This window comes from Anser anser (genome assembly GCF_964211835.1).
Source record: "Anser anser genome assembly, chromosome: 5".
In the NCBI taxonomy this organism is placed as follows: Eukaryota; Metazoa; Chordata; class Aves; order Anseriformes; family Anatidae; genus Anser; species Anser anser.
In genome coordinates this window covers 23,211,847-23,235,944 of record NC_139725.1, presented here as the reverse complement: position 1 = coordinate 23,235,944, position 24,098 = coordinate 23,211,847, and the positions used below count along the sequence as shown (strand labels likewise).

General features: G+C 36.3%; 1 protein-coding gene across 6 annotated transcripts in view; it reads right to left on the bottom strand.

The window, feature by feature from the left end:
- PRKD1 (protein kinase D1) overlaps positions 1-24,098 on the bottom strand; it is a 131,567-nt gene that overhangs the window by 102,840 nt on the left and 4,629 nt on the right. The window contains exons 2-5 of one of the 6 annotated variants that reach the window (XM_083837128.1): positions 15,619-15,664; positions 14,951-15,042; positions 13,191-13,238; positions 12,460-12,547 (exon numbers count right to left, since the gene is read on the bottom strand). The exons of 2 other annotated variants lie outside the window; for them this stretch is intronic. In XM_083837128.1, the coding sequence (XP_083693254.1) occupies positions 12,460-12,495 (36 nt within the window). In that variant the 5' untranslated portion in view covers positions 12,496-12,547; positions 13,191-13,238; positions 14,951-15,042; positions 15,619-15,664. The remainder of the gene's footprint in view (positions 1-12,459; positions 12,548-13,190; positions 13,239-14,950; positions 15,043-15,618; positions 15,665-24,098) is intronic. 3 more of the 6 variants (XM_083837129.1, XM_083837130.1, XM_083837131.1) reach the window with 3 other exon arrangements.

Genomic DNA, 24,098 nt, shown 5'->3' with positions numbered 1-24,098 from the left:
TAAAACTTTGACAACAGAGACAAAATATTGTAAGTAGTAGTAAATTAATGTCATCACTTTCATACCGCATTTCACACCACAGTCCATATATAAGAGATTCTATCTATATCAGTATGCCAAAACACAGAGATCAAAGACATAGGGGAGAATGCCTTGTGTTTTAAAATTTGTATAAATTTTAGACACACTTCTAAATACCTTACCCACGCACACAGAAAGCAAGTATTTGCATATTTCCTTCTTCAATAAAATGAATTTTTTAGAAAAGTTGAGGAAATTCCTTAAGCAGTAACAGTACACAATATATAAAATAAAAAGAAATACTTATTTTAAATAAATATGAAAGCCAAGAAAAATATCAAGAACCATCTATTTCCACTTATTGGTTTTCACATTCATAGCAATTAGTTAAACAGCTGAAAATCACAAAACATGCCAGTTTGTCCTTTTTAGCAGTGGTTCCATGCTTGTAAGGCATGCACCACTAAGTATTCAGTTTGATAAGACAGACGCAACGATTACTGGTTGTCTTTTTTTTGGAAGTGGGGACAAAGAGAAAAGCATAAAAATCTTCCTGACATCCTGCCCAGTACCCTTTTGAATGGAGTACTCTAAAGCAACAGCCATCCTATCACCCTGTGAGCACACAGTCACAGGGTATCCTCACCAGCCTCAAGAAGGCAAATCCCCGCAGAAGAGTAACCATATCCTTTCCTTATTTCTTTACCTAGCTGCAGTTGTCCAAGTTACTCTCCATTTCGATACCTGATTGACTGAGTTGGCAATATGCTGTAAATTTGAAATACAGTAGGATATAGAACACTGTGTAAATTGTTACATTCTAAAATTTTTCATCTTGAGCAATTTGGTCTGTATTCTTCACATATACTAACGAACAACTTGTAAGCAATAATTTTTTCTACTGTTTATATTCAGGTGAACCGATTACTTCCTCTGAATTTGGATGTCCCAAGAGAAGGATAACAAAATCCCAAAATATTGAGAAATGGTTCACTTACATCGAACACCTAGAGCAAATAAAAAGCAAAGGAAAAAATGCATTACTGGGTTCAATATATTGAAATAATCTCAGGAAAAAAACGTTATACATGATGCAATGTTGCTTTCCTATATGACCGATACCCCCAGTTGTCCAAAAACACAGAGTTTTCATGCTTGGTTCTTCTGAAAAAAAAAACAGTTATGGTATATGTAAAGGAGGCTTTTACAGAGGTTATCAAAATGAAGCATTCCAACAACTGAGTATTTCAAGCTTCCTTAAAAGAATTCTGCAAAAACTATTACTCTTGTAGTATTTAATTCAGGTCCAAACAACTCAAGTCATGACGAATTTTTGATTGATAGATGACCAAATTAAATGTTTACTTCAGTACATAGTTTATTGTCTGCATATGATGGGTGTTTACATTATAGCTTAAACAACATGTTTCACTTTGTAATTGAGATGGACTAAAAATACACTCAAGGATCAGTTGCAGTATCAAATGTAATTGAGAACATTTAACCATTCTGTATTTTCTGTCCATGCTCCCGCTAGCTCATACTAAATCCACTTAGGCAGACTTAGAGTAAGAAGTATCTAATACCCAGATACATATGACAATCATCTTGTCCTACCAGTAGTGTCCATCATGACACAGAAGATGGCTGCATTTTTCCCCCACAGGAAAACCATACATATGACTGTTGAACAGCTGCAAGGCTCTCAGAGAGGGTGCAAGGCAGGACTACAACCTGCCAGAACAATCAGTTTGCTTGTGCCCACCACTTATTTTATTCAGAGCAATAGTTCCCAAACCTGTTGGTGTATTCTCAGACACTATAAAAGACTCAAGATGGCCAAAGATGAGAGAAAACTATCCTTGATGAGAACAAGATTTACAAAAACTACTCCTAATGTATTCCAACTGGCGAGCATAGACAAACCTTTCCTGCAGTCTAGCAGCTCTCTAGCAAGAAACACCTCAGGTGCCTTAACCCAGAGCACACAGACTTACAGAAAGTTGACCTGCATTCTTTAACTTATGTGGTTTCAACCTACATTGTTTTACTTTTGCTCAGATGCTTCCCTATCCATGTTAAGATCGAACAGCAGAAGATTTGTTCACCAGTTAATGTTCTGCATTAAAAATATCAGACCTATGGTTTGGGTTTGTACTTTATACCTGTATGTTCTTTGAAACCTAAAAAAACAATCACTAACCAAAGGAAAGACATGCAATAAACTCCCAAGTTTCCAAGCTCTTTCAGGTAGACCACAAGCTGCCTACATAACACTGAACATGGGATGTCAACTACATCTCAGAAAGAGACCATAGAGATAGCAGTCACAGTTTTCTGAAACCTCTGGCTTAAAGTGCAGTAGCTACTGATGAGAAAAAAAAAAAAAAGAAAAAAAGAAAAAAAAAGCCAACAACATGTTAGCCATTATAAGAAAGGGTGCTGAGATCAATGAACGGCATATCACTTTACTACACGGTAAAACACTGACATTCACTTGGGATGACTGTTCATCGACATCCCAAGTGCTGGGTGTCACCTTGGTCTCCAGATCTTCAGCACAATGGAGCAGTTACAAAAGGCACAGAGAACTTCTAAAGGGATCACAGTGTTGAAGTGCTGCGTTCCAAGGCTAGTTTCTTAAACTTGATGAGGAGAAAGCTGAGTATGGTTAAAGTCTACAACATTGTGAAGGCAGGAGGGAAGATAAATAAGAAATATTACAGACCTAACCGTGCAAAAATCAAGTTAGGAGATACTTGCTCATTGCAAGCAGCAGCAGATTTAAAAAAAAAAAAAAAAAAAAAAAAGAGAGAGAGAGAGAAAGAAAAAAAAAAGAAAAATAAGGACTTCTTTTTTTTAAAGTAACATATAACGATCTTCTGGAATTTGTGGCAGGATGGAGACAGAAGTATCCACATCAAAAAGGCAACAAATAAATGGATAACACCTCCAAAACAGTCCCCCACATCAGAATGGATGTGACCTCTAAAAGCCCTAATTTGGAGTTGTGGGATGGGAAACAAGTTCACAAGAGGTGCCGGGCTTGAGTTGTTTTGGTGAAAAGGTTCTAACTACTGCTGCTGAAGACTGGAGTACTGGGTTAGACAAACAACTGGTCTGGCTCATGAGAGTATTTTTGATGTGCTGCAGTCCTTATGCCCAAGAGACTGATTGAAGCAAATGGAAATGGGGGGAGGGGAGGGAGATAAAATATAGTATTTTATACAATCGAAAAAAATAGGATTTATAATGCAGAAGTGGTTGGTTTTTGTGTTGTTTTTTTGTTTGTTTGTTTTTTTAAAGTAGAAGAATGTCAGTAATGGCATGCACATTGTGTGTCCTTCATGAGGCAGGTGATTTTTCAAGCTTTTTGCCCCGTACAGAAAGTACTTGCCTCAGGGGATCCAAAGTAGAGAAACTTCAAGTCCTGCACATATTTGCAGAAGGGACAACACATTTAGTTGCCTAGAAGAAGTCAAGTTAATTGCACCATTAAATTCCAGCTCATTGGGTTGGAAGAGTGATGAATGGACTTGATGTGAGATTATGGGGTTGAATTCAATTTACTAGGCAGCTCATTAGCATTAGTTACCATATGCAATTAGTTCCCATATATAAAATGCATTTAATATATTAGTTCTCTTAAATCTAATGCATACAATATATTTTAACTTGGAGGATCTTCGTGCAAATTAAAACAATTCCTGAATGTGAATGATTCACACAAAAATGTAAAAAAATTACAAAATATTTATGATTCAATAGCAAAATCTTTGTTCTGGCAGTGATTCTTCTGCTATACTCTTCAAGATGTGACCCATGAAAACAGAAACAGGAATTTGGATCACCTGAACTATATATACAAAACCATTTTGACAAAACTATTTAATTACAGCACCATCTGAGAATATTTCAGTATGTGAAGTGTTTACAGGTATTTTCTAAACATGAAATATGTCGTTATTGAATGTAATGACATGACAAGATGCAAGATGAAAACAGAAACATTAAATATACCTGTCTGCTTTATTAGGTCAATTGGCAAAACTTTTAAGGAGGGTTTCCAAGCCTAATAATGAAGCACACAAACATCAGTATACGTAATTTCCATCCTTCTTGTACGTTTTTAAAACAGTGTATTATAGATCTGAACATACACCAAGATTTTTAAGTTTGCAGATGTTTTAAAATTCTGGAGTGCCAAAATTAAGGCTACCTGTGAAAACCTCATCTGCTTTGCAGGCACATAATACTGATAGTTGGCACACTTGTCATGCTTCTGACCCCAGCATTCCAGCTGGGGTCAGATACAGCACAGAGCAACTTATTTCAATACACTGATATATTTTTTTTAATTAATGTTTTAATAAATTTTCTCGGTTATTTTTCTATGATACTCATTGCTATACTACATTAATCTTTCCAAAAGTCATGTGAAACAAGAATTATTATTAGCTCTGTTCGAATGATCAGGAACCTAATCAAAGGAATATTAAACAGAAAGCTGTTGTCTTTGCCCACTTTGAACTTCCATGAATGTTGTTGTTGTTTTTTATTTTCTACAAAGTATTTCCCATTACACGTGGCCAATACTTATTATGCAAAGCCAGAAATGAAGGTGGCACATCCTCTATGTTCCAAAATATAAAGAGGGGCTGTGGCTAGAGCCACAGAATGAACAGTATCAGAAAAGGCCTTCACGGCGCTACAAGTTATAATGATGAAGGGTAATTGAGAATATAAAGCCAGAGTAGTTTCCTCCCTTTTATCCCTTTCCTACACCCCCAAAAAATCTGTTCCACAGCGTTCAGTTCATTTTGGATGAAGCTCTTGGTGTAGTTGCAGCTGTAAGTTCCTACGCTACTTCAAGCCAGGTCTCAGTGGTCTGAGATTGATACACAGACGGTGACGGTGCAGTACTAGTGAGAAGTTACTTGACTTGCTCCACAAAACAATTTAGCAGCAGGTGTGCAGATGAATACACACCCCCAAGATAGCATCCAACTTTAAAACTGTACCATTATTCCTTCTCCTTTTCCACTTTCTTGTCTCATTCATCACATAATGCTTCAACATTTGCAACAAATGAAGATTTCCTGCTGGCAACTGACTCCTTCACTACTCAAACCCAGTTCCACCCTGAAACTACAGCCCGAGTTCAAATGCAGATGTATTGTCCCGGACACATTCTAAGTTTCAGTTTAGTTGAGTACAGAGGTATGTGATACTCTTCTTCTAAAGACATGTTACCCATTGAAATCATTAGAAAACAAAAAATGAGAAACGCTTTATTTACCCATGGAAGAGCTAGCATGGACTCATTGGCTTCGGATCTACTAGATGCATCACGTCAGGGTGTGATGATGTGTGGTGAACAGTACAAACATGATTTCCTGCTCTATTATTGCAAGTGAATTCAGACATGGCATTTAGGTGGTTCCAGATACAGTGATTGCATAGACAGTTTTACAGCTCCACCCTAATTGTGGTTTCTACTTTTGTCAAGGTCAATCTCAGTTTGTACATTTAATAGAATCTCTCAGCATTAGATTAAAAAAAAAAAAGCCATTTTTCTTTAAAAAATAAAGCCTACATTTCTTCATTCTTGATTTCAGTCGGTAAATTCCATATGCTCTTGTTCCAGAGGTTTCCTTCAAAAAAAACCCTGGTCATTCTTCAGATTCTGGGGAAAGATGATGATTTGTTAGCAATGGAGCCAAACTCTGAAAATGTGTTTCTTCCAATGGTTGTCTTGCAGCTATATGAGGACAGGCAGCAACTAGTAAAAGCTTACTCCCAAGTTGCTTATGTCGCCTACAACTGCTTGTCTATGTACCATTTTCATCTCAGAAAGAACCACTGGTCTTCCTTGGAAAGAAACCTAAGGGTGGAAGAAACACATCAGGAAAACATCAGGTTCCCCAGAAAACAGATTCCTTTTGTGGATACACAAGCTGAAGTGCCCTCAAGTGCTGGCTGACATTCAAGGAGCTGTGCAAGAAGCATGCATGTGCAAGCACAGCATACAACTGATGGAAAAACAAACACAGGACAGCCGAACATTGGGAGTGCGTAGCAAATTAAAAAGTTCATGGACAACTATTTCTCCAGTCCTGGAGATCAGATCTAAATCACTACTTCCATCCGGTTTCAAGTATTTATTTTATTGTTGCTTAACTTATTTTAAGGAACGCAGGAGACCGTCCTCATCCTGACAGAAATGTAGAAAATCTGCGTCAGTTACATAGAGCAATAAGGAAGTTACCTTGTTTATGATCAGAAAAAGAATTGTTCTAAAAATAATGATGTACTTAAGACATACAGTCAAACCACTGAAAGGTTTTGTTTTACAGCTTCAAACTGTAACTAAACTAGAAGTACAGAATTTTCTAAATCAGCCTAAACCAAATTTGCTTTCTGTGCAATGAAGATTAAAATACAATATACATGCTGAACTAAAAATTACATGCAGCATTTTCTTACACAGTTCTTAGCATATTATTTCTGAGTTTAATTATATCTTGTATATTCCCTCAAACAATATTTAGTCTTGTAAAGTAAAATTACAATTTACAATTACGTATTTTTTAAAAGTTATGAGTAAAAATGCAACTGATATTCTTTTGCTATGCTGCTCCACAGTTTGAATTTTAAACATTTCTTGACCTAAACTGATTTAATAAAGTGAACCTTTAATTTTGTTCCATAATTTTTCTTCTACAATCCCTTCTTCATAAACATTACAATGTAAACAAACCAATAAGCTCCAAAAACCTACATCAAAACTAGATCTGTATTTCTCTAGTTTAAAAATTGCCCTTCTTCTCCATTACAACATTAAGGAATTCCCCAAACTTAATACGTTCCTGGCTATTTTTCCCCATCCAGCTCCCTACTTTTTCCTGTAATTTACCTATTTCAACTGTATCAGTCACTCAACTGACTGATTTCTCCTTCCATGGCTGCACAGCTTCTGCTTCACTATTACTCCAAGAAGGTCACGGCAAGTTGTAATTCTTTTTTTAATTGGAGAGAGAAAAAAAAAAAAAAAGGGTGCAATCAGAAATGATTAGAACCCTAGTTCAGATTCCCTCCACATTTCATGAGACAAAGACAGACCAAATTAGGTTTAGTATATGATGAGCAAAAGCACACCTCTTCAGCTGCAGCTCTTTTTCACAGGCATTCATGCATACTTAATATCATAAAAAGGAAATGCTAGAGCTGAAGACAACTTCAGAGTATGTTTATTTTGTTCAAACATTTACTATTATGAGAGCAAATAACATGACACAGTCTTAAATTTACATTCCGCTACTATAACTGTAAGTGTCCCATATATTGAAACACGAACCAATTTGCCCTGTTAAAGCACTGCAATTTTCTGCACATTTTTAGACACGCCAATCAAGTTGGATCAGAAGACTCTGGCAAACCATTCCATCTCATTGATTTAAACCAGAAGTATTTTCCAACCTTTGAAAAGGTAACCTCACAAATACTGACAATTTAATTCTTTATTTTTAACTGAAATGCAGTATCTCTTCTAACATGCAGTATCACTGTACTTTCTGCTTTAATGCTAAACTTAAACCATCAAGACTTGCTCAAGTTGGAGACTTCATAAATAACTCCATAAAAATCATGGCTATGCTTTTCTAACTTTTGTCAGAAATTGAGGAAAGTGAGACCACTCAGGATCACAAAGAGAAGCATTTGACAATTTCAGAATGTAGATGTCAAGTTGTATTATTCCCAAACCATTGCCTTGTTTACTTAACAATTCACACAGAGAATATTATTGATGGGTTAGAAGTCATCACACAAACTTCTTCATATGGTATAGAAATCAATAGGTTACTAAAAATTACACTTTTTGATTTTGGTTAGGAAGGGTCACCTTTTTATATATATATACTTAGAGAAAAAAATATTTTCATATACATATATATTTTCCAGATCTACCTATGGATTTTTGCTAGTAAGTCCTAATTATGTTTACGAGAGAGAAAGAAAGAAAGAAAGAGACCTCTTTATACAGTTTGTAGAAACTACCATTGCAAAAACTAAGCAAAATTCACATATTTTTATGTTTAGTTATTTTTGGTACAGACTACAACTGATTTCCACTTGAAGCAGGAAAGTTAATCTACTAATCTAGTCTTTTAGATGATCCATAGTTTCACTCACATCCATAATGTAGTGGAAACTTACATGGACAAATATAAGTTCATACAATGTTCATCATCTTCATCTTTCTTACATTTTTAGACTTTTTTCTTGATTAATATTTTCTTGATCAATTAGGGTTAAAACATAGCTTTTTATTTTTCTTTAAAAAAAGAAAGGGGTCAGCAAGGCCACAGTGAGGGTTTAAAAACTGTAACATATATTCAGTAGTAAAAATAATGCACGATAAACAGCTCATTTATTTTCTACCAGTAACAATCTAATATGTAAGAAAGTAAAGTACATCTGTAACTTTTAAATCTTGAAGTGGGGCCAGGAAAGTGGAAAATGGAAGACGAGAAAATTTCATTTTTGAAGTTATACTGCAACATAACTTTATAAACACATTTAAATTCATCATTTGAATTTATAAGACATAGTTGATGGCTTCAACATAACTACACCCAAGATGCCGTCAGATCTGTGATTCACTTGTAGCAATACATTTTAAAAATGGTTGGAGAATGAACTGATTCACTTTAAGAACTTTTAACAAAAATACAGCAGAGCACGCATTTCTAAGCTTTATGCTTTTTTACATACTATTCACTTACATTTTGAATATTCTTCTATTCTCTGGATAAAATCATTACATGCAGATCACGTATTCATTCCCCCCAGAAACAGTCTGATTATTTTTTAAAGCACCATTTTGTTATTAGTTATGGATTTGACAGAAGCAGAGACAGCTGAGGCACGTTACTGTAGTTTCAGAAAGCAGTGGGTGGAAGACAAACACTCTGAAACTCTGGGACATAAGTCAGTCTGCACACATGGTAGCAGAAATGTGAAAATAAATACAGGTAAAGTGTTGGAAAGAGATAATTCATATTTATTCTTCCCCCCAAAGAAAAAGATAACAAATATTCACAAAGTTGAATAACCCCTTCCAAATCATGTTCTTGCTTCTACAGCTTCTAGCTGAAATTAGTATTTGTACTAGCAATAGTAGCTCACCTACCTAGCTCTACTACAAACTGGCACATACTTGAAGATGTAGAGTAAATTCCGTGAATTTCCCTTCTTGTATTTAACAAAGATTAGTTGATCATTACCTAGGAACATGGGCAACAGTTGCCAACATGCTGTTCACTTTTAGTAACACTGCTAATCAAGGAAGTCTCCAATGACCATTTAGCTTTTTCCATGCAATTGCTGCCTGCAGCCTTCCTGGTCTGACTGCGCTGGATCCCATTTGCATTTGGAAGCCCAGGACCTGGCTAGTACTTTGAAACCACACAGGAATCCTTCACATCATATGTAACCCAAATAATCAAAATTTGACAGCAAATACACTAGTAGTGGAAAAACGTATCAAAGTAGGCTCCTTCTTCTTTTAATCTTCTGTTCAATTTGTTATTATCAATTTATATACATTGATAAGATGAACCTGAGCCTTCTGTTTTGCAAGCTGAGGGTGGTCAAACACTGGAACAGGCTTCAGAGAGGTGGTTGATGTCCCGTGCCTGCCCACATTGAAGAGGCATTTGGATAATGCTCTCAATGATTTAACTTTTGGTTGGCCCTGAAGCAGTCAGGTAGTTGGTCTAGTTGATCTTTGAAGGTCCATCCAGCTGAAGTATTCTATTCCAAACAGCTCTGGCTTTCTCAACCTTTCCTCGGGGGAAAGATGCTCCAGTCCCTTAATCATCTTAGTGGCTCTTCATTGGATTCTCTGCAGTAGCTCCAGGTCTCTCTTGTATTGAGGAGCACAGAACTTGTATGGCCTCACCAGTGCTGAACAGAGGGGAAGGATCACCTGCTTGACCTGTTGACAACACTCCTCCTAATGCAGCCCAGGATACTACCAGCCTTTTTTGCAGTGAGGGGACATTGCTGGCTCATCACCATTTAACAAAGTGAGGAGGTACTGACAAAACTCCACAGTAAAGATTAAACACACAGCAACATGTACAAAATCCTAAGGACAGAGAGATGGCTTACTCACAGTAACATTACAGGAGGAAAAGTTTGGAGAGCTCACGAAACAGCTTAATACATTGTTAATACACCGGAGAATAAACTAAAGGATGTGGATGTTTTAATGGGCAATTAAGACTTAATTAGCTTGTAAAATGGCTTACATGACTATTAAAAATTAGCTGTATAAGTTTTTTTAAATAGCCGGCAGAGTAATTCAAAGCACAGAACTTTGATCTCATAGGGATTTGTGGAAGACGTACAGCAGGACCCAAACTCACACATCTAGATTAGTTGCTTGGTGTACTGAAGGTATTTCTTCAGGTAAAAATGTGCCCTGCATCCACTGTTGGGGTGGATGCACAATACACTGAAATACATCACTGGTACATTCAGCACAGCTTCCCCTTCAGTGGAACCAAAGCTGAACTCCTGCACAGGAGCACCTCATTTGCAAGGCAGACAGAAGTATCTACCCCAGAAAGAAAATGCATCTTCTCAATGCCCTCCGAGCCGTATACTCCCTGTGCACGCACACAAGTCTGTCTGCACAGAAGTCTGCTCTGCATAACTCACAGACATGGTACACACCTAAGACTGACACCTGGTGCAAATTTCCCACAGGTGACAAATACGCAATGTAAACATCTACTACTAGAACTGTAACAGACTGCACAAAAAATCCCGTTCCTTTTCTTTTTGAATTATACTAGTCACTAAGGCACAAAATTGTCCCTCAAGTTCTTGGAATGCATTGGTAAATATTTTTGGAAGGTGAAGAAAGTAGTAAAAGGCTCTTCAAATTCTAAACACAACCAATACAAAGGAAAATACTGGGAATAAGAAGGTGAAAAGCTCTTTGACTAAGAGCAACCACAGCATGGTAAGATTCATATTCCTCAGCAAAGACAGGAAGGAGAAGAACAAAATGAAAGCAATGGCCCTGCAGACCTCAGTAATCTCAAAGTTGCAAAAGGTCTCCGAACCCAAACTGGCAGTTCATTAAAAAGTAACAAAACAGGCAGAAGAGAAAGAATACAAAAATTCTGAACTGGGCAAATCATGTGTTTTTGATTGACCTCAATCATGAAAGCTTTCAGAAGCAGAAACTTAAAGCACAAGAGACTGCATTAGTAAAAAGTGTCAGCAATAACAAGTAATAATTTCACCACAATTGTAGTCTTAAGACACACAACAAAAGAGTTTGCCTGCTACATGTTGCGGAGATCAATGATATGAAACACGTTGAACTTTCAAATGCTTTTTTTCATCAAACTTCATTAAAAACACCACCAGAGAACAAAGATGACTAACCCAGACTGGACAAAAAGAAATCAGAGTACTCACACTAATGTTTTCAACAAAGACCAACTCTAAAAAACTTCATCTAGTGTATTTTAAAACAATTCAAAGCAATTCTGGCATTTTCAAATTGCATTTGAAAACTCGTGGATGAATGCAGTAAAGGAAGGACTTGAATGAAAGCCTATTAGACATAAAAATCAGGGGAAAAGAAAGGAGTGTGGGAATTATAGACTGGTCAGCTAAACTTTCATCCTAAAGGTATTGTCTATTAATTATTAGACATTCTTCAAAGCAAAATTGGTATTACTTGGCTGAAATTGTCTTAAAATGAAGACAAAACTGATTGGATAACTAGACCCAGACCCAAGGAGGGCTTAGCACTGTCAGAAAGCATGGACATGCGGAAGGAGGATGAGAAGGGCACGTTCCAAAGGGGAGCCTGGTCTCAGTCAACTTCTTTATAATGATGTCATTGATTATCTGGATAATAAAAAAATCTTACAAAATTTTCATTACTATATGAAACTGAGACAGACAACACATGCATGAGACACAGGGCTGAAATTCAAAAACATCTCCAAAAAAAACAGAGAAGCAACCTGAAGAAAAGAGGATGAAGTTTTACAGGCATGTGTTACTGGAGACATGGTTTGGGAAAAGTAAGCATGGAGAACAACCAGTTAACTAACACTTTTCAGAAAAGGATTCAGGGGTTACATGCTGAATATGAATGAATGCAAAGTTTGAAAAGATCAGGAATAATGGTAGGAAAACTGATACTGCTCTAAAAAACATTTCTTGACATCTCATGCCACCTCTAAAAGAATCATTAAAGAAATAGATGCAAGCTCATGTCTGGAGGACAACTATTATGTTAGCTTATTCACATAGGCTTGTTAAACAAAGTTCTTAATCCCATACTCAGTGGCAGACTGGCAAACCAAATTACACAAATGAGAGTTTTTGCATGGAAACAGGTACCTCCAGAAATCTATTAAGTACCGCTTGGCAGTTCATAGCTCATGAAGTCAGATGATTCCATCTCAATTTTGGCCTTCGCTTCATTTACCTGCCAAGTATGAAAGGTTATTTGGTTAGTTCATTGAGTGGGGCTGGGGGAGCCAGGGAGGGTTATCACTGACTCTGTAATCTATTTGATTTATTCAACACATAGGCCAACTGACAAACTCTCTCTCTCTGAACATTTGTTTCCAAGTTAAAAGGAAAAAAGAACATTCCACCCAAACTGGCATGGTAAATGCTGCATCTACAAAAAATCTTTACAGTTGTGATGTTTGGAGAAGTCTCTACTTCTTTGCATAGACTTGTGAAGAAAAAGCACTGCTATCACAGAAAATTTCAGATGTTTAAGATTTTACAACCTGAGAAAGCAATACTTGGTGTCCAAGTGGAAGACATTGCATTGGACTTGTTAAAAAAAAAAAAAGGCACAAATCTCTTGCACTACTGAGTTACTGAGGTCTGCAAAAAAAACTCTTAGTTTGATGGTAAAAAATATTTGTTGATATACATTAACACAAAAAACATCCAGGAAATTTTGACTTTCGTCAGAACTTTTAATATTTAAAAATCGAAACCAAAAAACATGGTTTACTTTTTAGATTTCTTTTATTTTCTGTACAATCAAAGCTGATTTTCCATCATATAATAAAGTTCAATTCCACACAACACCGTAAATCTCTCTCTCTCACCTTAGAATAGTTCCAGCTGACAGATGCTACAGTGCATATCAGTACATACTAGGAAGACAGAAATATATTCATGCTTATATCATTCTTTTATAATGACATTTTTCAGAGTTCATATCTAACACATCACTTGCCAAACCCTCTTCCCGCAGGCATATTTTCTTCTGAATGCTAAAGTATTAGGAACAAATTAGGCCTACAGGTTAAATGTTAAAGTTTGTTTGTTTGCTGGTTCTTTTTGCCTTTTTTTTTTTTTTTTTTTTTACTTTTTTAAGGACAGCATCATCTGAGGGTCCTCCTCCCACTGGAGTTTAAGACTATGTCATACAGGACATTTTTCTTGGCATGTCTTATCTTTTACTACATGAAAGAGCATCTAGCCAATGGAAGAGGCAAATATCTTCAACTAGCAATCATAAAAAAAAATCTCATCTCAAAAGATGATATGTCAGCTTAAGTCATGTCCAATCTCAACATGATAGTGTGATTCTGTGATGTCTTAAGAAGTATAAGGATTTTTCTTAAGTTTTGTTTTTTGTTTTTTGTTTTTTGTTTTTTTTTTTTAAGTATTTGGCATCAACACAAATGAAACTGTACTATTAAAAACAAACTAAGCAACAAGGTGGAACTGCTAACAACAACTAAACTTTGTTGCAGCTATATCATTAGGCTAAAACTGGCATCTAGAAGTGTAGACAGACTTGTAAAAATGTAAAAAATAAAACTGATGTCCTTACTTTTTGCATTTTTAACAAACTTCCATGAGCAAATAAAGCACAAGAAGGACAGAAATATAGTTGTGCTTATTTTTCCTTTATCAAATAAAGTTTCTAGAAAGGATTTTAAAATGTTTCCTCTAACCATAACAAATTGATTCTGCTGGGTCTTCTATACAGTTTTGGATGTTAGTGAAAAGTTCCAAAAGCCAAATGTTCCAAAAGCAAAAGACAGCAAAGCAGCTTCATTTTTCAGGCTGAGACATCTCAAATTCATTCTCTCAATGCTAGCAGTCCCTTTTTCATTGAGCTGCTTTAGGGTAACAGCCATTATGGCCAATCCATACCGCCAGGCAGGAGTGCTCCAAGGTGCACAAGGATCCTCTTAGAGCACAGCCCACATCACCAGGCCTCCAGGAGGACAGCCAGAGAACCCCCTCTGCATCTTAAGTTGGGAAGGATTACAAGTCTAGCACAGACGAAACCAATGTGAATACAGCTTTTACAATCTCCGTATAACATCAGCTGCAAGTTACACACTTTTAATACACTCCAAAATGTTTTCCACATGTACTTCAACCATTTTCTGCCCCTTGTTCTCTCCCTAACAACATTTAGCCAGTCTGCATAAAGCAATGTTATGCAATGCAAATTTAGGAAAATAGTAGGAAGTCATTGGCAATTTGTTTTAGCAATCTGACATAATGTAATTGCCCATTTTTATTTAGGCAATATTGTTTACCTCAATCAAAATGTTTTAGAGGGTACTGTCATTAGTCATTTTGATTGACTACTCTGAAAAGTCACACTAACTTTGAAAAAACATGCACCAGTGATCTTTAAGAACCTAAATTTTCTGTTTTCATTAACATAAGTGTTTTATACTAATGACCATTCAGGTAAAAGAATACAGCAACTGCAGCACATGCTTCAGACCATGTTTTCATTATTGTAAGGATTTCAAAACAAAATACATGTATATTCAGACCATAATACATTGTACACAGATAACTTGTATATGTTTTCAATTAGCTGCCCTTCACTTACTGTCCAGCTTCCCCCTCTGAAGTCACTAGGCACCTTCAGTACCTAGTTTCCAGAAAAACATCTGCTTGCAGTTTTCCTTCATCTACTCATTACTGTGTGATTAAAAAAAAAAGTTCTCACAGTATCTCAATGACATGAATTTGCAAGAACAGAAATTGGATCTTTCACTATGAATACTCTTCTGCATGAATATTGGAAGGTTCCTTTTTCAGTGTTATAGCCCTGCATCTGCCTACATTCCCATTATGTAAACCCCATTTTCCAAGCAATAAGAGAAAATGAATTCCAGAATGGAATCTAAAAGAAAAAAAACATACTCACTTAAACATTGTATTTCAAAAACAATTCAATTAATTTCTTAGAAGAAATACAGAAGAATCCACCTAGTTAGTATTTTACATATCTGAGTTTCCCTGTGAATTTCAGTATACGTGATTTTTTTCCACAATATCCACAATAGTCCAAGTGTATAAGTGTATAATGTATATATGTGTACAGTTGTCCTCATATATAAATAACACTGCACAAAATACAAAACTATCACTTTATAAAATAAGAGAATTAAAAATAAGTGGGAGTACTCTATTGTTCTGTACACCAGCTGAACTATCTCTCTCCAACATGAATTCTCTGCAATTTAATAACACACGAGCTCACAGACAGCCTACCTTCAGTCAGGTTACTTGGCTTCTTATTCTACCCAGATGTTGGTCCCTGAAAAATATAAGAACTTCAATATTCTTTGATATTTCTAGTCTTCCATCAAATGCAACTGAATCCAGACAATAGAAAAAAAAATATTTCAGAGGTGACAGAAGAATAAACATGTAAAGTCTTAGAGACAGAAAACCAAGATCTAGTTTCCTTCAACAGCACCCACTCTGTCAGCCTGTCATTTGTTCCCATTCCCTCCCTCACTGACCTTTCAGAGCAGCTGTGCCCTAAAGTGGATCGGATAACAAGTACAGGAAAAGTTAAACGCATACTAAGTGTTATAGGTGTACCATTCCATTCAAAAGAGAAACCATGTTCTGAGCACCCAAACATTAACAAACTGAGCAATTATTCTAATCACTTATTTGTGAAATTAAAAAAAAAAAATGAAGAAAAATGAATGAGAAACTGAATCATGCTTGAATTAGATTGCTTGAAAAGATTGTTCTTAGAACATATAGTTAAACAGAAGCTCTGACTTACTAAACAGGAAAATTTTTGCTTTTGCATTTGTAAATACCAAAAATGGAAAGCAGTACAGAACACTACAGTAACCTCTGGGAATGGAATTATCTCACAAATAAAAGATTACTTATTTTTTTACTCTTTTGTTTAACTTTTTGTCCTCCTCATGTTATATTAAAACACAAGCAAGAAGATACAAATAACTTACTTAACAGCAATTTTATTTCTAGCTTTTCCCTTGAGAATTAGAAGATAAAATTTTAGAAGCATCCATACATTTGAATGAAATAACCACGATTAAGTGAAAAAATACCATTTTCCTTCCAAAGGAGAAAGAAGAACGAAATGAGATAATAAAATAAAGCACACAAGGCAGACTGCCACTATTTGCAGCTTAATGGAAGATCAATATAAAGTAGATGAAAGACTCTGATGTGAATCTGCAAGCTGTGGTCCTTGTTGTTACCACCTAAGAAATCCCAAAGGAGGAGTGAATCTATGCTAAGCAGAGAATGTAAGTTGTACTTAATAATAGAAGAAGCTTTTTTCAATTTTCACCACATGGAACTGCAGAATCATTGATGTTGCAAGAGACTTTGGGAAGCCACCTAGTCAAAGTATGGTCAGTAACGAATTTAGATCAATTAAAAAGCTCTAAATTAGAAAACTAAAGCTGTCTAGGTCCAAAGACATCATAAGTGTATTTGTAATTATCATGAGGTTCAGACTCTGTTTTTTAAAAAACACTCATCTCATCCCATTGTGTATCGGTACTCATGTAAGTGACATTCAAACATTCAATGTTCATTTTTGACTGAAACACACTGGGGAAAAAGGGTGCAATGATCATGCCACACCAGTGAAAGATTTTGAGGCACTCCTATTTAAAAGATGGAAATTAGGTTTCACAAAGGGCAAGTCAAAGCTTTTCTCGTTACATAATGATTTTTGTTGTTTTCAGAACCTCCCTTTTGCACTACTAAATAAGAAATCAGGTTTTTGATTATTAATGTTACCATTTTTTTCCTCTAATAGCAAAAAAAGAAGCTTCCTAAATTAAAGGAAACATGTAGGTTCATTCATCAACACCGGATGAGAATGAGACACACCCACTATTTTAGGGAGAGTCTTGAGGGTGTATTTCCCTCAAATCTTTTTGAGAGGCATCTCCAAACGCACATCCTAACAAGTTTTTACATATTGTTTATTTACCTCTCAAATATAGAAACAAACACTTGCAGGCTTTTTAAGCTGAATCTGTGAAGTTTTTTGCTCTTAGGCCACCTAAGAAACAAATGATTTTCAGTAGCTTTAAAAAGTTTAGAAATTCTTGTTTCACAGTTTACTCTTCAAAGGGGGTTCATCCTTATTCTCTTACCTAGGTTATACCCAAAAATTAAACTTACCCAACTCAGTAAAAGTGACATTTTTTTTTCTTTTGTAACAGCATCAAGAACTTATTTCTGGGTAAGCCAGGATATTAAACAAAATTACGTGACCACAGTTTGAAATATGAACTGTATGCTGCATTGAATGTTACCAAAATATTAATATTCTTACATTTAAGTATATAATTGCACATACCGTTATGTGAAATCCGTGAACGCATAGCATGCTTAAAATACATTAAACTATCAGCAGCCAAATTTTAGCTTAGACTGTACGCCCTTAGTTTACTCAATAGCTGTCTATCAGTCCAGGATATTAACTTTAGTGTGACCATTCGATAAGAGCCCGTAACGAAGCATAGGAAATATGAAGAAAGGTGGAAAAAGGAACAAGTTACACAAAAAAAAGTACTCAGTAGCTTTAGTTTTGACTTCACTTCTAAGCCTGAATAGCAAGGTAGTGTCTAAATAATGCATCTTTTTCCTGTGGAACATCTCTAACACGTACATGTCCTCCCTGCAAAGACAGATAAACCAAGCATGTCCTCATTCACTTTCCAAGCGGAATAATCTCTTTCATTCTTGAAAAATTACACATTGTTCCACTTAAACAATCTTTGCAGCAGATGGGTGTATTATTTCATTCTATCATTCCTTCCTTTCATCTCTGCACAGACAACCTTCACCACCCCATGAGGACAGATAACCCAAGCAGGACCCTCCCCTACATAACACTGTCGGGCTTTGTTGTTGTTTCTAACCTGTAAGATTTCAGGTCTTTATTTCATTTTGAAAAGGCTGACATTTTGCCAACCATTTCTGCTAATCACAGTTTTCCATGAGGAACTTCTGTGCTTTCGCTGACAGCCTACGATGAATTTCTCTCAGGGCTGTCTTCAGAGATACTGCTGATAAGCTGTGGCTTTTAATGTTGAGACATCATTCCATGTGGTCTAAGATGTGGTGTTTTAACCAGCTGTCTAGTACACCTTGACTGCAAAGTACAGATGGCAGGAACTTTATCCTGTGTACAATACAGCATATAATAAGGCTCTATCATATACTAATCTACTAATCTAATAAGGCTACATAGCATCTATGAGGGATCAATACAACAAGGGTACACACGCAAGCTTAAAGATTCAAAAGCACTGTTAGAAATATTTTTCCAGCTGCTTTCTACCTCGTCTTTTGTATGTATATTTAACTATCAGCCACAACTTCCCATTTTGCGCTATGCTTCCCTTTTTAAATAAACTAGGTGATACAAAACAGCACGGTGACTGCCTTAATGTACCTCCTTAATAGCTATATTCTCAAAGATCCTTATTACCTGTTACTGTCTTATAAGCATACTACTATCAGAATTTATGTTTTTAGTTTTTGAATATTCCATTCAGACAAGCAAGAGACCACAGATACAGCACAAAGCATGAAGAAGAAAAAAAAAAAAGCAGACTTATTAAGCCACATATAGGCTGGGCCAGCTCCTTAATAAACTTTATCTGTGTCTTCAGCTGTGGCGGGGGAATGCTGCCACTTTAATTTGAATATTCGTTTAATTATTGATTGTGGTGAGCTGCATACTCTCAAAACCACAGAAACATTGCAGCCTTCAGGAGTCACCTGGTCTGACTTCCCACTTACAGCAGGACTATCTCCAACGCAAGGTTTTGTTTACCCAAGTCCAAAAGTGAAGGATGATGTTTCCACATTCTTTCTGGGTACCTGCTCTAGTCCTCCACTCTTTCAAACCCTAATTTGCAGTCACTGTCCTTTGTTTCACCCTCTGTCACTAGCTAAAAATTGAGCTTTATCACCTGTGTAACTCCCCTTGAAGTGCTTATGTAGTTCCCTCCAAGAACCTGTTCACCACGCAGAACCCCCAAGGTACTGTGATACTTGCCAAATAACATAAATCAAATGGAAGGAAGGAGGAGGAGGTTTACGTTGGATGATCAGTTAAACACTGGCATTAGTTGATAGGTTTGAAACTGTGTCATTCTCTGGGTAAGATTCAGTCTGCATGAAAACAAAACGCATGATCAGATCATAAACATGGGTTAAAGACAGACTAGACATATGTTTCTAGGTATAGAGACAAATATTTGTTTTCCAAATTGTTTGATTTTACCAGACTGGAAACTGTGTCAATAAACCATACTGTCTTCCTTATCAGTTGAGTTTCCTTCATCCCACACACTGTCATCCCATGGATCAACACCACTATTTAAGAAGTTTAGATCATATAAACAACCCTCTGTGGCCCACGGATTCTACAGGGTTTTCAGGACTGTTTCAGTTTGAATACAGATTCTAGCCTACCATTCATGAATTGCATAAGGACATACGCTACATACTTTTTGGAGCCTCAGATTATCGTACGCTTTTACCAGTATGGTCGACATATATACAAACAAATGACTAACATAACAGGATTTCATAGGTGGTAGGAAAAAGATAAAGCAATAGAACCACTGAAGTTGCTGTTTTTAAGGATAAATGTATTTTAGAGAAATTGCCTCATAGCCAGAATGTTGCTCCCTGTCGCAGCTTTTGCAACTGACAAGATGCTAACAAACGCTATTTCTAACGCTCAAGAAAAAAGTATTCTCAAGGTTGACCTTTTTTTAAAAAAAAAAAAAACTTGGAAAAAATAGAATATGCTTTCAGACTGCACGGGACACATTCAGATATGGTTCTTTTGAAGTATACAAGATAAAGGTTTATAACTGGCAACTGTGGTTCTGGTTAGCACCTTCAGTTCACGTACCTTGTGCTTAAAATTACAGTGGAAAGACCTTTTTATGCTAACCGCTAACGAAAGCCTCTAAAAAGACTCTTTACTCCTCTTAGGAAGCAGCCAAGATCCAGATTAGATGAAGTATATTCAGGTTTCCTACTTTAACGAAAAAAAAAGTACTGATCAAATTAACATCCGATGTTCTAGCTTTAATGTCATTGCAGTTTCTGAGCTGATTCTGACTGCAGCATAGGCGCAGACAGCTGACTGTCTCTACAAGGAGACACTATGACAATACAATGTACCATGGTGCAAGAAGTGAAAGTTTACATCTTGACTAAGTTTTCCTCAGTTAAAGAAGAAAACGGAATTACAAGGAACAATCTAAAGGAAGCCACATATTCATGGAGGAAGAGAAAGTAAAACACAATGTTATACACTGAAATGTATGTGTACCTTCATGAGTATGCATATATCCCTGTAGTATGTTCAGATTCATTTCTGGATTATAACGTAATACACTATACTACCTTTCTAAATTTTTACATGTTTTTCCAGCAGATAAAACTAGAGGAGGATTTAAAAGAAAAAATGTGCCTCATGAAGTAGCTGACTTGAAGCACACGCTTCAAGGTTTTGTACTTAAAAAATTTAAGAACAGATGTGTACAAGTTATTTTAATCCTACATGTTATTTTTTGAGTGACATGAAATTTGTCATTATTTCAGATTGTTGCATGAATAGGAATATTTGAAAGGAAAAAGTCCTAAAAAGCAAGAGATCACACAGTGTTACTAATAGTTCTTTACTAGGAAAAAGAAAGGTAAAAGAAAGCCTTAGAAAGAAACCTGTTTTGGTTTCCAAAATCCTGGATGTTCACAGGGACTCCAAAAGACAGAAGGATGCAAACACAGGTGAGGTCCAGGCAGAGCACTGTGATGTTCATGCAGGGCATCCGTGCTGAGCCTGGTGAGGGCCCCGCCAGCCAAGCAGAGCAAGGCACTGCATCGAAAGCCTCCTCACACAACACTGTACATTGAGTGTATCAGGCACGGAAAACCAAATCACTGTCAAAGATGACGTAAAAGGCATCTCAAAGAGGAGAGTGTTTTTTATTCTCATATAGCACAAATACTTATAGAGCTAACGAGACAGGATAGCTAAACTCAGTAGCTTTTCCAGCAGAACCTCTACGATCAAACCTCTGTAGAAGATATTCAAGTCTGACGCTGAAAATGAAACAGGTACTGTTTACTGGAACACACCCTAAGGCAGATGTCAGTTCCATCCCAAAACAGATAAGCTGGTATCACGCAAGAAGCACATAGGAGCTCCAAAAGACAGTTTGAAAGAGCAGCTCTCCTCCGAGCAGCAAGAGCCAAATACAAGTCAAACGCCTACACTGACCCCGCTGAAGATGCCAGGCAATACAGCCAGACCATTGTACGATGAGGATTAATCAGAAAGGCAGAAACAAGATGTTTTCCAACAGGTGCAGAGCATTTAGAAGTCTGCACAGGGTAGCTAAAATGAATTCACCTATGCTTTGGATAAACACTTGGGATGAGATTTAATATATATACTAAATTGCACCTGCGTAACTCTAGCTACGTTACATAATGTCAACATAAACCTGCCAGATGTCCAACAGACACCAAAGTCAAGAAGTTAATGATGACCTACGATATGTACAAAAGTAATTAAAAAACTACAAATAAGGCTGTACTTATCACAGGTTGCTTGAAACAGATGATTAAACTCTTGGTCTCGCTGTACTTAATTTTGCCTTATCAGCTATATTTTTTAATTACACATAGCCCTATCTTAAAAATTCCAGGGACGTCCTTAAAATAATTCCTATCGCAGATTCACTAAAAAAAAAATAATAAAAAAAGCTAATGTAAATTTGGCAAAAGTTTTTAATCAAAATAGATTCATATACAGGAAAACATTAAGAAACTAAAAGTAACAATATGCAGATTTCAAGAAGTCTGCTCGTTTCCTTGCAGGTAACCACTGTGTAACACACGTGGTAACCATACAGCCAGATTTCTCCCAACAGGGAAAAAAAGCCTAGACAAGAAGAAAAACTAGTTTTGGATATTTATGAGGCATTTCCAGAAATCATGGAAAAATACCCATGGACAAAGTCTGCACATGGACTTGGCACATACTGATGCACCATACATACTGCACAACACAGATAACCTGCATATAAACAGTAAATCCTCTGCATCTTCAGGACGTACTGGGCATTCACAGGTCACCCATGTGGCTCGTGCCCAGTAAGCCTGGTATCAGACAGACCGACCGACCCCTGGTACTTCACGTTCACTAAGCACATCATACAGCATATGCACCTCTGTCTGGAAAATGCTGCAACTTCAGGAATAAATTCTTTCTCTGGCAATTGAGCTTCATCTCATCAGCAATGAGAAGCATCTCATCTGCTTACTCATCTTATAGTTTTTAAAATCATTATGGAAATTATGTGTTTCCTGGAGGAAGCATCATTAGGACTACCACAACAGCAACACAGAACTCCTTTTATAATTCCTTTAAAAATGAAAATGTCAACTGCTTTGGTTACAAGCCAGTGTTCTGTCCAAAGCTCGATCTTATTTCTTATTCTATGAGAATTCATTTGATAGCCTTTAATCTTTGGCAAGGAATTTCTCAAACGGTCTAGATAACTCAGTGGCATTAGACCAACTTTCCTCATCCAAATCCCTGACATGTTAGATAACAAAGTTAGCATTTCTTTAAAAAAAAAACAAACAGTTTCTTTAAACAAATTCAGACTGATTCCCTTTCATCAGTTATCCTTTTCCTGGCATTTTCTCACACATTCTCCAAATGTAATTTTAATGATCTACAAACTAACATTGCGTACACTGACTTACAGTTTCCAGGGTGGAGAATAATAAATGTAAAGTCAATAAAAGATTGAGCAGCAAACATCAAAAGTCTCACTTTAGTTTATAAGGGTGAGATTAGAAAAGTACTTTCACTTTGAAATATGTTTACATGCATAATGACAAGGCACGTCACATTCCTGAAATGAAATTGAACAACTTTGTTTCTTTGCAGGCAGAAAGCATTCAGTTTAGAGAAATCACAAGAAGTTGAACATTTTGTTATCAGTGTACATCAGGCAAAAACTCCTAGAGAATGTAGCTTTAACAGATAAACACACATCTGTACTAACTGTCCCCAAACATACAAAGGATGTGACTACAGCCAAATATGTAGTGAATATACGAAACGTCTGCATGCGCGTGTTGAGTCAACAGTATACAGGTTTTGGTCAGAGTGGGAAAAAACCTTTCACAGTTCCTCTGTCTATCCTGAAGGGAAAAATCTTTCTTTCTTTCTTTCTAGTATACTATTTATTGTGAGTCCCCGACCCACTCCAAAGGAAATTATTTTATTATTATCAGGCCCTTGTTTATTTTAAGAGAGTTTGTAGACTTAGGGGGAAAAACAACAACAAAAACCTTCATCCATATAAACAATATCCATATGTTTTTCATGGCTGCTTGAAACCCTGGCAGAAAAGGTTAAGAATATTTTCAAAACAATCTTCAGAAAAGCTCCTTTCTTCACTAAGACCACAGGTTTAAAGATTCTGGCCGGGGAGGGATGTGGCAAAAAAAAAACCAACAACCATACATCTAAGCTTACATTTGTTTTCCTGTTTAATTTATTTCAGAATAAGTTGGATTTCCTTTATCAAGGTCAACCAGGAGCACAATCCGATATGTACCTGCTCCCAAATGTAAATATATTTGGTTTCAATTCTTCGTAAGGACAATACTTTATAAAAAGCTTGTGGTTT